The sequence below is a fragment of the Rhinoderma darwinii genome, chromosome 3 (genome assembly GCF_050947455.1).
Source record: "Rhinoderma darwinii isolate aRhiDar2 chromosome 3, aRhiDar2.hap1, whole genome shotgun sequence".
Classification (NCBI taxonomy): domain Eukaryota; kingdom Metazoa; phylum Chordata; class Amphibia; order Anura; family Rhinodermatidae; genus Rhinoderma; species Rhinoderma darwinii.
Genome location: NC_134689.1, coordinates 128,257,685 through 128,273,100, shown reverse-complemented (window position 1 = coordinate 128,273,100; position 15,416 = coordinate 128,257,685). Strand labels below are relative to the sequence as shown.

Below are 15,416 nucleotides of genomic sequence, written 5' to 3'. Positions count from 1 at the left end.
CAGTACTTATTTTGGTTATATTGCTAAGCTTGGTCCTGATATGTTTAGATTGTGGCTAAGCAATAGGTGATATTGTCCAATATCCATGCCCACCAGCTATTCTAGAGAAGACCTGATCACACCTGTAAATATTTCCCAATAGCAATTCCGCTTACAGCACTGGAGAGGAGAAAGAGCACTGAGCACCAGTATAATTCTATCATGTAGTTTGAGGTATTTATTTAATTTTCATAATTTTAAGGGGATCGGGGACAGACTTGCAGTGCTAGAGAACATAGTACCAGGTATTTTTATTTTTGCATTATTTCAAGGAGACAGATCGGATGGACCTCATGTCTTTCTAATGTAGTTTTCCTTTAAGATTGTAATCATTTGTAGAAATTTCTATTTTTTTATAACCATTTTAAACTTTTTCCCTATTTTGGTGTTCTTACAGGAGGTATTTTGGAGAGAAGATTGGTCTGTATTTTGCATGGCTGGGATGGTATACAGGAATGCTATTTCCAGCAGCAATCATCGGACTATTTGTATTCCTATATGGAATGTTTACATTGGATAGCTGCCAAGTCAGGTAAACCAGTTTTTTTTTTTGTTTTTTTGCATGACATCTGAAGAATTTAGATTTACTTCATGTTCTTAGTATTTTACATCTAGCACAGTACTTAAAGAGGCTCTGTCACCAGATTTTGCAACCTCTATCTGCTATTGCAGCAGATAGGCGCTGCAATGTAGATTACAGTAACGTTTTTATTTTAAAAAAACAAGCATTTTTGGCCAAGTTATGACCATTTTTGTAGTTATGCAAATGAGGCTTGCAAAAGTCCAAGTGGGTGTGTATTATGTGTGTACATCGGGGCGTTTTTAATACTTTTACTAGCTGGGCGCTCTGATGAGAAGTATCATCCACTTCTCTTCAGAACGCCCAGCTTCTGGCAGTGCAGACACAGCCGTGTTCTCGAGAGATCACGCTGTGTCGTCACTCACAGGTCCTGCATCGTGTCAGACGAGCGAGGACACCGGCACCAGAGGCTACAGTTGATTCTGCAGCAGCATCGGCGTTTGCAGGTAAGTAGCTACATCGACTTACCTGCTAACGCCGATGCTGCTGCAGAATCAACTGAAGCCTCTGGTGCCGGTGTCCTCGCTCGTCTGACACGATGCAGGACCTGTGAGTGACGTCACAGCGTGATCTCTCGAGAACACGCTGTGTCTGCACTGCCAGAAGCTGGGCGTTCTGAAGAGAAGTGGATGATACTTCTCATCAGAGCGCCCAGCTAGTAAAAGTATTAAAAACGCCCCGATGTACGCACATAATACACGCCCACTTGGACTTTTACTTTTAAACACACCCACTTGGACTTTTGCAAGCCTCATTTGCATAACTACAAAAATGGTCATAACTTGGCCAAAAATGCTCGTTTTTAAAAAATAAAAACGTTACTCTTATCTACATTGCAGCGCCGATCTGCTGAAATAGCAGATAGGGGTTGCAAAATATGGTGACAGAGCCTCTTTCATTTTACTCTGCGTCTACTCAAGCACCGAGGCTGCATTCTTTATAGGGGCAATGTGGCTTGCTCTGTGAGGGTATGTGCACACACACTAATTACGGGCGTAATTCTGGCATTTTTGCCCCGAATTACGTCCGAAAAAAGCGCCTCGATAGCGCTGACAAACATCTGCCCATTGAAAACAATGATTTTCAGACGTTTTTTGAGCAACTCGCGATTTTCGCTGCGTTTTCGCAGCGTTCTTTACGTCCGTTTTTGGAGCTGTTTTCATTGGAGTCTATGGATATGTTCACATGCACTAATTATGGACGTAAATCGGGCGTTTTTGCCCCTGAATTACATCCGAAATATGCGCCTCGATAGTGTTGACAAACATCTGCCCATTGAAAGCAATGGGCTGACGTTTGTCTGTTCACACGAGGCGTATATGTACGCGCCGCTGTCAAATGACGGCGCGTAAATAGACGTCCGCATCAAAGAAGTGACCTGTCACTTCTTTGGGCATAATTGGAGCCGTTATTCATTGACTCCAAAGAAAAGCAGCGCCAATTACGTCCGTAATGGACGCGGCGTTCAAGCGCCTGCACATGCCGTTACGGCTGAAATTACGGGGATGTTTCCTCCTGAAAACATCCCCGTAACCCATTTAAGGCTGGGTTCACACAACCTATTTTCAGACGTAATGGAGGCGTTTTACGCCTCGAATTACGCCTGAAAAGACGGCTCCAATACATCTGCAAACATCTGGCCATTGCTTACAATGGGTCTTACGATGTTCTGTGCAGACGAGCTGTCATTTTACGATTCAGGGTATGTTCACACGCACTAATTACGGACGTAATTCGGGCATTTTTGCCCCGAATTACTTCCGAAAATAGCGCCTCAATAGCGCTGACAAACATCTGCCCATTGAAAGCAATGGGCAGACGTTTGTCTGTTCACACGAGGCGTAATTTACGCGCCGCTGTCAAATGACGGCGCGTAAATAGACGCCCGCGTCAAAAAAGTGACCTGTCACTTCTTTGGTCGTAATTGGAGCCGTTATTCATTGACTCCAATGAATAGCAGCGCCAATTACGTCCGTAATGGACGCGGCGTTCAAGCGCCTGCACATGCCGTTATGGCTGAAATTACGGGGATGTTTTCAGGCTGAAACATCCCCGTAATTTCAGCCGTTACGGACGCCCTCGTGTGAACATACCCTCACTGTCAAAAAACGGAGCGTAAAAAGATGCTCTGTAAAAAGATGTCACTTCTTGAGGCGTTTTTTGGAGCTGATTTTCCATTGAACACTATGAAAAATGCCAAAAAAACGCCTCAAAAACCGTCTGAAAAGAAGCCTCAAAAGAAGCTCCAAATTTCATTCTCAGCTTCAAAAACGCCTGAAAATCAGAGGCTGTTTTCTCTGAAATCAGCTCCGTATTTTTCAGACGTTTTTTGTTAAGTGTGTGAACATACCCTAAGGCTGGGTTCACACGACCTATTTTCAGGCGTAAACGAGGCGTATTATGCCTCGATTTACGCCTGAAAATAAGGCTCCAATACGTCGGCAAACATCTGCCCATTCATTTGAATGGGTTTGCCGACGTACTGTGCCGACAACCTGCAATTTACGCGTCGTCGTTTGACAGCTGTCAAACGATGACGCGTAAAATGACTGCCTCGTCAAAGAAGTGCAGGACACTTCTTTGGATGTTTTTGGAGCCGTTTTCTCATAGACTCCAATGAAAACAGCTCCAAAAACGGACGTAAAAAACGCCGCGAAAAACGCCGCGAAAAACGTGAGTTGCTCAAAAAACGTCTGAAAATCAGGGGCTGTTTTCCCTTGAAAACAGCTCCGTATTTTCAGACGTTTTTGGTCACTACGTGTGCACATACCCTTACAGTCTAAATATCTGCAGGGAATTCCAGACATGCTGTGGATTTTTAAATCTGCAGCATGCCCTAGGATTTTATTCAGTGCAATGTAATAAGTGAATTCCGTGGCTATAACCATACCAATAACTGCAAAACACATGTTGATCTCAATGCAGATTTTGGTGCGAATTTGTAGACTGCTGCACCACTGTAATATTTACACTATGTGTGAGCCTAGCCTTAATGTGCTCCATATTTAATTGGCAGCGAGGACACAGTTCTGTCAGACTGACAGGTTTTTAATAATTTATCTTCCAGAAGAAAACCCTGATGAAACATAGGGTCATCTGGGGATACTGCAGCAGTCTTGTACCAGCAGCTTGTTATTGAACTTAAAACTGTTTCAACTTAGTAGTGATCATATAAAACACTTCTTTTATCTACGGTACATCTGGACAAAAATACCTTTATCCTATGACATAGTAATAACATAAATGATATGACTGAACCTGTAATAAGGTACACAGTTTCCCAGCAGCGTAGTCACCGTTCTGTAATGTTCTCTTTATCAGTATACAAAACGCAGTGTGTCAGAATCACTGGGTTCTTTTTTCTTTTCACATGATTTCATGCAGAATGGAGAGAAGAAGTTGGACAATCATTATACAGCAATTAGCTTATTTGACTTTATGCTGCTGGGGTTACTGTGACAATGTTGTGTAGTGTGGCCTCATATACTTACATGCAGAGCAGTTTAAAACCATAATTGCTTCAATCCAGTGAAAGAAATATTTTCCCACCAAACTTTGTCTCATTATTTTGTTTTACAGCAAAGAAATCTGCCAAGCCACAAATGTAACAATGTGTCCACTGTGTGATAAATACTGCCCGTATATGAAGTTATCAGACAGCTGCGTCTATGCCAAGGTAATTTAATACCCACTCTGAGAATAGAAATAGTGGTTCATCCAGTTATAGTATTAATTTTTTCCAGGATAACCATTGTAACTTGAAAATATTGTAACTGAAGATTAAAGAAAAATAAGTAGTACAGGTAGAGAACAGTACATTGTATGTAGTTCCAGAAGATAGCCATACAGTACATGTCGCTCAGGTAGAGAACAGTATTGAGCTTTTATTAAAGTTAGAGAGTAGTACAATACATGTAGTAAAGGTAGATAGCAGTACAGTACATATGGTAAAGGTAGATAGCAGTACAGGACATGTATCACAGGTAAAAAGCAGTACAGAACATATAGTACAGGTGGAGAGAAGTAGGGAATTGGTAGTACAGGTAGAGAGCAGTATAATGTATGTAGTACAGGTAGATAGCAGAACAGGTCATGTCGTAAAGGTATAGAGAAGTACAGTACATGTAGTATAGGTACTGTAGATAGCAGCACAGTACATATATTGCAGATATATAGCAGTATAGTAAATGTAGTACAGGTAAATAACAGTTCAGTACATATAGTACAGGTGGAGAGAAGTAGAGTATGTGTAGTACAGGTAGAGAGCAGTACAATATATGTAGAGCAGATAGCGAGCAGGACAGTACATGTAGTACAAGTAGAGAGGAGTACAGTACATGTCGTACAAGTTAGAGAGCAGTACAGTACATGTATCACAGGTAAAAAGCAGTACAGAACATATAGTACAGGTGGAGAGAAGTAGAGAATTGGTAGTACAGGTAGAGAGCAGTATAATGTATGTAGTACAGGTAGATAGCAGAACAGGTCATGTCGTAAAGGTATAGAGAAGTACAGTACATGTAGTATAGGTACTGTAGATAGCAGTACAAGTACATATAGTGCAGATAGACAGCAGTATAGCAAATGTAGTACAGGTAGATAGCAGTTCAGTACATATAATACAGGTGGAGAGAAGTAGAGTATGTGTAGTACAGGTGGAGAGCAGTAAAATACATGCAGTACAGGTAGCGAGCAGGACAGTATATGTAGTACCATATACAAGAGCAGTACCGTATACAAGAGGAGTACATGTAGTATGGGCAGAGAGCAGTATAGTAAATGTAGTATAGGTAGATAGCAGTACAGTACAGGTAGAGAACAGCACAGTATATGTAGTATAGGTGGAAAGCAATACAATGCATGTAGTAAAGGTAGATAGCAGGACAATACATACAGTACAGATAGGGAGCAGTACAGTACATGTAGTACAGGTAGATAACAGTACAGTACATGTAGCATAGGTAGAGAGCAGTACAGGGCATGTATGACAGGTAGATATTAGTACAGTACATGTAGTACAGGTAGAGAGCAGTGCAGTTCATGTAGCACAGGTAGAGAGCAGTACAATACATGTAGTACAGGTAGAGGGCAGTACAGTACATGTAGCACATGTAGAGAACAGCACAGTACATGTAGTACAGGTAAAAAAACAGTACAAAGCATGTAGTGCAGGTAGATAGCAGGACAATATATACAGTACAGTAAAGATAGAGCGCAGTACAGTACATGTAGTACAGGTAGATAACAGAACAGTACATGTAACATAGGTAGAGGGCAGTACAGGACATGTAGCACAGGTAGATAGTAGTGCAGTACATGTTTCACTGGTGGAAAGAAGTTCAGTGCATGCAGTACATGAGGATAACAGTGCAGTACAAGTACAGATAGAGAGCAGTAAAGTACATGTAGTACAGGTAGAAAGCAGAACAGTACAAGTGGTATTGTCAGAGAGCAGTACAGTACATATAGCACAGGTAGAGAGCAGTACAGTACATGTAGTATAGGTAGAGAGATCAGTACATGTAGTACAGGTAGAAAGTAGAGCAGTACAATTGGTATAGGGAAATAGCAATACAGTACATGTTTTACAGGTAGAGAGCAGTACAATACATGTAGTATAGATAGAGAGCAGTACAGTACATATAGTACAGGTAGAGAACCGTACAGTACTTGTAGTACAGATAGAAAGAAGTGCAGTACATGTAGTACAGGTAGAGAGCAGTACAGTACACGTAGTACAGGTAGAGAGCAGTACAGTACATGTAGTACAGGTAGAGAGCAGTACAGTAGACGTAGTGCAGGTAGAGAGCAGTACATTACATGTACTACAGGTAGAGTGCAGTACAGTACACGTAGTACAGGTAGAGAGCAGTACAGTACATGTAGTCCAGGTAGGGAGCAGTACAGTAGACGTAGTGCAGGTAGAGAGCAGTGCAGTGCATTTAGCGCAGGTAGACAGCAGTACAATACATGTAGAACATGTACTTAGCTCTGCAATACATGTACTACAGGTAGAGAGCAGTACAGTACATGTAGTACAGATAGAGAGCAGTGCAGTACATGTAGTATAGGCAGAGAACAGTACAGTACATGTAGTACAGGTAGAAAGCAGTACAGTACATGTAGCAAAAGCAGAGATCAGTATAGTACATGTAGTACCGGTGGAGAGCAGTACAGTACATATAGTACAGGTAGAGAGCAGTATAGTACATATAGTTTAGGTAGAGGACAGTACAGTACATGGAGTACAGGTAGAGAGCAGTATAATACATGTAATACTGGTAGAGAACAGTACAGTACAGTACACGTAGTACAGGTAGAGATCAGTGCAGTACATTTAGTACAGGCACGGAGTGGTACAGTACATGTACTACAGGTGGAGAGCAGTACAGTACTTGTAGCACAGGTAGAGAGCAGTACATGTAACACAGGTAGAGAGAAATACAGTACATATAGCACTATTACAAAGAAGTTCAGTATATGTTGTACAGGTAGATAACAGTGCAGTATAGGTAGCACAGTTAGAGAGCAATACAGTAAGAAGTTTAGTACATGCAGTACAGGTGTAGATAACGGTGCAGTACATGTACGGGTAGAGAGCGGTACAGTACATGTAGTACAGGCAGAAAGCAGTACAGTACATGTAGTACAGGTAGAAAGCAGTGCAGTACATGTAGCACAGGTAGAGAGCAGTACATGTAACACAGGTAGAGAGAAATACAGTGCATATAGCACTATTACAAAGAAGTTCAGTATATGTAGTACAGGTAGATAACAGTGAAGTACAGGTAGCACAGTTAGAGAGCAATAGTGTAAGAAGTTTAGTACATGCAGTACAGGTGTAGATAACAGTGCAGTACATGTATGGGTAGAGAGCAGTACATGTAACACAGGTAGAGAGCAGTACAGTACATGTAGCACAGGTAGAGAGCAGAACATGTAACACAAGTAGAGAGAAATACAGTACATATAGCACTGTTACAAAGAAGTTCAGTATATGTAGTACAGGTAGATAACAGTGCAGTACAGGTAGCACAGTTAGAGAGCAATAGAGTAAGAAGTTTAGTACATGCAGTACAGGTGTAAATAACAGTACAGTACATATACGGGTAGAGAGCGATACAGTACATGTAGTACAGGCAGAAAGCAGTACATTATAAGTAAAGAAATATTCACTATCTCCCCTAAAACTGCCTTGGAGCTTGAAGCAAAAATGCGCTTACATAACTTGAGAATTTATCATGGATCCACCAATTATCTATCTTAGGCCTCATGCACACGACCATAGTTTTCATCCGTAATTTCGGATCAGGTAATTACGGATGAAATTGCCGACCCATTAAAATCTATTGGCCACGGAAACCTTTCCGTATATAAACACGGATGTGCGTCCGGGCCGTAGAAATGATCCGCAAAATATAGAACATGTCCTATTCTTATCTGCAACTGCAGCATGGACTTGCCCAAAGGAGTCTATGGGTGCTTCAGCAATTGCGGATTGCTATGGATGTGCATCCGTATCTGCAGATGCGTATTTGCGAACAGTAAAAATCCTTACGGTCATGTGCATGAGGCCTTACAGTGTATATTTGTGCTTTTTTATATATATTTCTTCATGTTTCTTAAAAAAATTGCAGCAGTATACTTACAGTGCAGCAGGAAGATTGTGAATCTTGCTTACCAATAAAAATAATGCAATTATATGACAGAATTTATAGGCATTTAATCATTATAAATAGAGGTTTGTTGCTATTGGAAAATTGAATTTGCCACCAATGTGCACGATTAGACTGAGGCTGGGTTCACACGACCTATTTTCAGACGTAAACGAGGTGTATTATGCCTCGTTTTATGTCTGAAAATACGGCTCCAATACGTTGTAAAAAATCTGCCCATTCATTTGAACGGGTTTGCCGACGTACTGTGCCGACGACCTGTCATTTACGCGTCGTCGTTTGACAGCTGTCAAACGACGACGCGTAAAATGACTGCCTTTGTCAAAGAAGTGCAGGACTCTTCTTTGAAACGTAATTTGAGCCGTTCTTCATTGAAGTCAATGAAGAACAGCTCAAATGATCGGCCGTCAAAGACGCCTCGCAAAATGCGAGGAGGAGCTTTTACGTCTGAAACGACGCAGCTGTTTTCTCCTGAAAACAGTCTGTCTTTTCAGACGTGAAAGCCAGTTCTCGTGTGCACATACCCTAAGGCTGGGTTCACACGACCTATTTTCAGACGTAATGGAGGCGTATTACGACTCGAATTACGTCTGAAAAAAAGTCTCCAATACGTCGGCAAACATCTGCCCATTACTTTCAATGGGCTTTACGATGTACTGTGCTGACGACCTGTCATTTTACGCGTCGCTGTCAAAAGACGGCGCGTAAAATTACAGCCTCATCAAAAGAAGTGCAGGACACTTCTTGGGACGTTTTTGGAACTGTTTTCCCATAGACTCCAATGAAAACAGCTCCAAAAACGGCCGTAAAAAACGCAGCGAAAAACACGAGTTACTCAAAAAACGTCTGAAAATCATTGGCTGTTTTCCCTTGAAAACGGCTACGTATTTTCAGACGTTTTTTGCGCTGTCGTGTGCACATACCCTAATACTGCTATTATAGGTGGTACTTTTTTGTTCCAGGTTACCCATCTTTTCGACAATGGAGCAACTGTATTCTTTGCAGTTTTCATGGCAGTTTGGGGTAAGTGAATATATTAAGAAAAACTACAATGGACATTGTTACATTCCTAAACACTTGCTATATAATGTGCAGGAAAATCTAATTGTAAAGAACAATTTGCTAATTTAATACTAAATATTGTTATCAGTTACATGTTTTGTTTTTTTAGCTACTGTTTTTCTGGAGTTTTGGAAACGAAGACGAGCTGTGATTGCCTATGACTGGGATTTAATAGACTGGGAAGAAGAGGAGGTAAGAGTAACAGAGCATGTGCCTATTTTATAAGTTTAGGTAAACACCATATTCAATGAGGGCTTTGTCAGGGGACAAGGGGAAGGGACTAGGTGGCAAGAATCTATGGGAGGACGAGGGGACTAAGAGAGCAGAAAGTGGCGGATATGGGAGTGGGACCAGGGGGGAGACGCACCCTGACAGGGGCTCTGTGAAGGGACAGGGGGAGACAAGTGGGCAGGGGATCTGTGGGGGGCCAAGAGAGAGATTGTAGGTGTGCAGGGCGGCAAAATAAATTAAAAAAATTGCACTAAAACTGCTGCATGTACATAGCACAGTGACTCACCAAGATGCAGTGCTGGCTGCTGCTTTTCGCTCCTGCAGGCTCTCAGAACCAGACCCCTAAATGAATTCAGACCCCCAACCAGACCCCTAAATGAATTCAGACTCCCAACCAGATCCCTAATAAATTAAGACCTAAGACCCCTAAATTAATTCACACTCCCAATCAGACCCCAAACCAGACCCCCAAATTAATTCAGACTCGAAACCAGAACCCTAAATAAATTCAGACAACAGACCAGACCCCTAAATTAAATTAAACCCCAGAACAGACTTCAACCAAAAAAATTCAGACCCCAGACCAGACTCCTATGTTCTTAATGCTCCCGGGTCGGGTCCTCTTACCTCCTCACTTCTGGGTACCTTTTCACTTCTGGGCTCCGGATGCTGGGGCCCTGCTCACAATGTCCTTGTGAAGCAGGGCCCCACCAGTAGTTGCTTTGGAGACCTGCAATATAATGGGGCCCATTACTTTTTCCAAACTAACTACCGCTGTGCCCCTTTTTTTTATTTTTGTTGCCGAGCCCCTGACAGGAGTACCAGCCGGACTGCCCTGATGGTATAGGATAGACCGGTGCTATGTCAGTAATATCTGAGACATATATTTTAATGTCATTTTCATGTCATGCCATGATAACTGCCTCTCAGGCCAATTTTACATGAGTCTATGCCTTCTTATGCAGAATACCAAACTGTCAATATAGATCATATAGCGTCTGTAGTTGCATTCATGATCGATTATGCAAACATGGTTTAAAGTAGCACACACTGCATATTTCAAATACACGTATATCTTATATGACCATGTGAAAAGGCTAACATTGGTTTTGCAATATTGATCATATGAATATGGATGTGACATGGATACAAAACACGCTAGTGTGAAATTGGCATAAAGCCACATTTAAGGGTCCATGTTACGGCCGCAGCACCTGTACCTATTGCAGTTCTACTAAACTGAACTTAGATCATCAACATGTGTTTATGCACTCAATATAACATTCTCTAAAATTTTAAAGGAATTAATAATTTTTTTAATAAGATTTTAAAATTGAGCATACTTTTTTTTTTCTTCTAAATTTAGGAAGAAATCCGTCCTCAATTTGAAGCCAAATACTCAAAAAAAGAACGGCTGAACCCAATATCAGGAAAGCCGGAGCCTTATCAAGCCTTTACAGATAAATGCAGCAGACTTGTAGTTTCTGCTTCTGGAATATTTTTTATGGTTTGTAATTTTTTATATTATAATAGAAGTATTGCATTGACTCATATACTTAAGAGCATTGTCGCCTGTTAATTCTATTTCTGTGAATCTCCTCCCAGGGAAATTTAAAAATCAATAGCAAGTTAGTTTATAGTTTACCCTTTGATTACCTATTAAATGAAAGCTCCATCCAATACATTTCACTAAGGGTATGTTCACACGCAGTGTTTTCAGGCATATTTCAGAGCGTAAACTACTCGAAATACGCCTTGAAAAACACTAGCAAAATGCCTACAAATAGGTTCCCTTTGAAATCAATGGGAAATATGGCATTCAGTTCAGACGAGGCATATATAGTTGTATCCAGTTTGGGCAACCTTTTGTAAGCTAACAATGCCGAGCTTAATTCATTCCCCTTTACTGTCTAGTTTTTCATGATTCTACATAGGGGCGGGCTTATTCAAATATGGCCAAATGTGGGTGCTTCTGGGAGGTTCTATGGGTGTTCCTCAGTGGATCGGGCAGAGCTTAAAAGTATCTTGTGAATAGGAATTCAACTGTTGGGAGGTATTCTTATTGCAAAATAATCATAGGACCTTCCTTATATACATTTGTATCTTTGTATAGTGTATAATGCTCTAAACCCTGCGCCCTTATACTATGCAAGCTCGGGACCAGCATCCCATACATATGGATGCAAGTTACCCTTTCCCATACCCCACTATAGCCAGGATGAGCAGTACTGTTATTCACTGCCTGCGGTATTGCAGATCAGGGAACAGGGACAGAAGGGGGACTTGGTACAAAAATACACCTCTCCTTCTGATTTTAGTGGCACGTTTGGAGCTTCCTATTTCACCTCCCAGCAGTGTCACAGACTGGTACTATACCCGATATAACACTCCATGATAGGATTCAGGGGCTATACAAGCCAGAAGGGCTTTTCATGGTCCTTACTGAGCTGCTTGGGACTAATGGGAAATGTTCCCGTTTCTCATGAAAATTTCTATACACATGTAATAGTGCCTGTATTGAAATCATGGTTCTATTTCTGACACGAGCTTGTCTTCTTTCCCTCTTTAGATATGTGTGGTAATTGCTGCTGTTTTCGGCATTGTTATATATCGTGTTGTGACTGTCAGTACATTTGCTGCCTTTAAATGGGCCTTAATCAGGAATAATTCTCAGGTTGCTACCACAGGGACTGCAGTGTGCATCAACTTCTGTATCATAATGCTTCTGAATGTGGTAAGATAAGATGTTTTCAGAATCAATATTTACTTTGTTCCGTTATAAGGCGTATGATGAGAGCATGGCACAAATCATAGATAGATAATATTAGGTTGATGTATAAATAGATATATATAATATAAGCATTTACTTAAAAGTGCAGCTCTACTTTTGGAGCAATTTACATATTATATTAGGGAATTGCATCAAAATTAGTTTCCTAATATAATAACAAAGTATCATTTTTGTAAGCGCTTTAAGGCCTGATTTACACGAGCGTGTGCGTTTTGCGCACGCAAAAAACGTGGCGTTTTGCGTGCGCAAACGGCACTTAAAAGCTGCGTGTGTCATCAGTGTATGATGCGCGGCTGCGAGATTTTCTCGCAGCCGCCATCATTATGACACTCCGTTTGGATGTTTGTAAACAGAAAAGCATGTGGTGCTTTTCTGTTTACATTCAGAGTTTGACAGCTGTTGCGCGAACCACGAAGTGCTTCCGTGCGGCATGCGTGGTTTTCATGCACCCATTGACTTCAATGGGTGCGTGATGCGCGAAAAACGGCGAAATATAGAACATGTCGTGAGTTTTACGCAGCGGACTCACGCTGCGCAAAACTCACGGACTGTCTGCACTGCCCCATAGCCTAATATAGGTGCGTACGATACGCGTGAAAAGCACGCGTGTCGCACGCGCGTATATTACGCTCGTGTAAATGATGCCTAAATGTTTCCCAGTGAGCTGTGAAAAGCTAGATTAAAGATATCAATGGGCCCAACCCTACTGAATCCCACCCTAAACACATCGGCTGTCCACTACATTCTTGCCAGTTCCACTTCTTCTAGTACCCCATTACACCAACACAGTCACACATTCCTCTTCTAGGACTTAAGAATAAAAGTATATTACGGTATATTGATTATGCTTTTAGATGTCAATACATATATCATATTAAAACCCATATTCTGGTATCAGTAACAAGAAGTACGACTGTGCATAAAGAATGGCAAAGCCATCCTAGTATATAAAATCCTGAGAATTAAGGCCGTATTCAGACGAACCTGAGCGTTTAGCGCGCACGCAAAACGCTGCGTTTTGCGCACGTGGCAGCAGCGTGTCAGCTCCGTGTGCCCTGTTCATATGGATGCGCGGCTGCGTGCTTTTCGCGCAGCCGCCATCATTATGACACTGCGTTTGGATGTTTGTAAACAGAAAAGCACGTGGTGCTTTTCTGTTTAGGGTATGTGCACACGAGAAGTGGCTTTTACGTCTGAAAAGACAGACTGCATCGTTTCAGACGTAAAAGCTCCTCCTCGCATTATGCAAGGCGTCTTTGACGCCCGTAATCTTGAGCTGCTCTTCATTGACTTCAATGAAGAACGGCTCAAATTACGTTGCAAAGAAGTGCCCTGCACTTCTTTGCCGAGGCAGTCATTTTACGCATTGTCGTTTGACAGCTGTCAAACGACGACGCGTAAATGACAGGTCGTCTGCACAGTACGTCGGCAAACCCATTCAAATGAATAGGCAGATGTTTGCCGACGTATTGGAGCCATATTTTCAGACGTAAAATGAGGCATAATACGCCTCGTTTACGTCTGAAAATAGGTCGTGTGAACCCAGCCTTACATTCATTCTTTTACTGCTGTTGCGCGAATAACGCTTGTCCCACGGAAATGCTTCCGTGGGGCATGCGTGATTTTCACGCACCTATTGATTTCAATGGGTGCGTGATGCGCGAAAAACGGCGAAATATAGAACATGTCGCGAGTTTTACGCTGCGCAAAAAACACGGACTGTCTGCACTGCCCCATAGACTTGTATTAGTCTGCGCGAGCCGCGTGAAAACCACACGGGCTGCACGGACGCAAATCACATTCGTGTGAATCCGGCCTTACACTTTGGATTGTGCTACGCCTAGATTTTTACCAGTCAATTGTTGATGTGCCTGTGATATGACTAAAAAATCCAACAGTGTCAGGTGGGAAACAATTAAAGCAATACAGTGTAAGGCCCCCTGTACACAGGACGAAAAAGCAGCAGAATTTTTAGCTAGAATTTCTGAGGAGGAAATTCAGCAGCTTATTACAGTAGCAGCAAATTGGATGGGATTTGATCAAATCTTATCCACACTTTGCTGAACAATTTCGCAGAAGACATGTACAGAAATTGACTTGTGGTGTGGATTCTCAATCTGCAGCGTGTTAATTTACTTTGCATAAACATTTCGAAATATTTGTTTTGTAAATTACGGATGGAAATTCTGCAGCATTTACGTCCCATGTGCAGGACGCCTACAGGTGAATTCAGACGTCACAGATTTGTCACATATTTGTTACAGATTTTTGGTGAGGATACTGCACTAAAAATCCGCAACAATTCACAGTATGAGGCCCCATGCACACACCGTAGATTTCGTCCGTTATTACGGAGCCATTCATTTCTATGGTCGATGGACACCTTCCCGTATATTTATGGAAAGGTGTACGGGCTGTAGAAACCTTTCAGTAAAAAATAGGACATGTCCTATTTTTTTATTTTACGGACCGAGCTCCCATACTTTATAGTGGGAGCACGGCCCACAAATGCGGACGACTGTCCGCGGCCGTTTGCAGCCAGCTATGCCAGTAATCACGGACTGTGATTACGGGCACGGTCATGTGCATGGTGCCTAAGACATGTGGACAGGGTTTTCAAAACCTCATCAACATGTAATGGAAAAAATCCAAGCAGAATTCAGGGCATGCTGTGGATTTTGCCTATTTGGCTGCGAAAGGTGAAACCAGCAGTAAATCTAGTGGAAAAATCTGCAAAAAAAAATCTGCATGTAACACATTAGTGAAAAGTGATCTGTACTTACCCTAAAGATATGTTTAGGCGTCTGCACGAAAAATCGGCAACGTTTACAGTACAATATATGTGGATGAGGTTTTTAGAACCCCATCTGCATGTAGCAGAGGAAATCCGTGCAGAAATAAGGGCATGCTGCGGATTTTCAAAGTTACAGCATGCACATTTTGTTGCGGAAATGCAAGTCAATGCAAAGTACGAAATTTGCAGCAAAAGCCACTACAAAAATTTCTTTGTATAAAAATTTTGACTGCAGAGTTGCAG

General features: G+C 41.8%; 1 protein-coding gene across 3 annotated transcripts in view; it reads left to right on the top strand.

Moving 5' to 3' along the window:
- ANO4 (anoctamin 4) overlaps positions 1–15,416 on the top strand; it is a 257,106-nt gene that overhangs the window by 201,970 nt on the left and 39,720 nt on the right. For all 3 annotated transcript variants that reach the window (XM_075856701.1, XM_075856699.1, XM_075856700.1), the window contains 6 exons: positions 437–571; positions 4,199–4,295; positions 9,258–9,318; positions 9,467–9,549; positions 10,955–11,095; positions 12,158–12,322. In XM_075856701.1, coding sequence (XP_075712816.1) covers positions 437–571; positions 4,199–4,295; positions 9,258–9,318; positions 9,467–9,549; positions 10,955–11,095; positions 12,158–12,322 — 682 coding nt within the window. The remainder of the gene's footprint in view (positions 1–436; positions 572–4,198; positions 4,296–9,257; positions 9,319–9,466; positions 9,550–10,954; positions 11,096–12,157; positions 12,323–15,416) is intronic.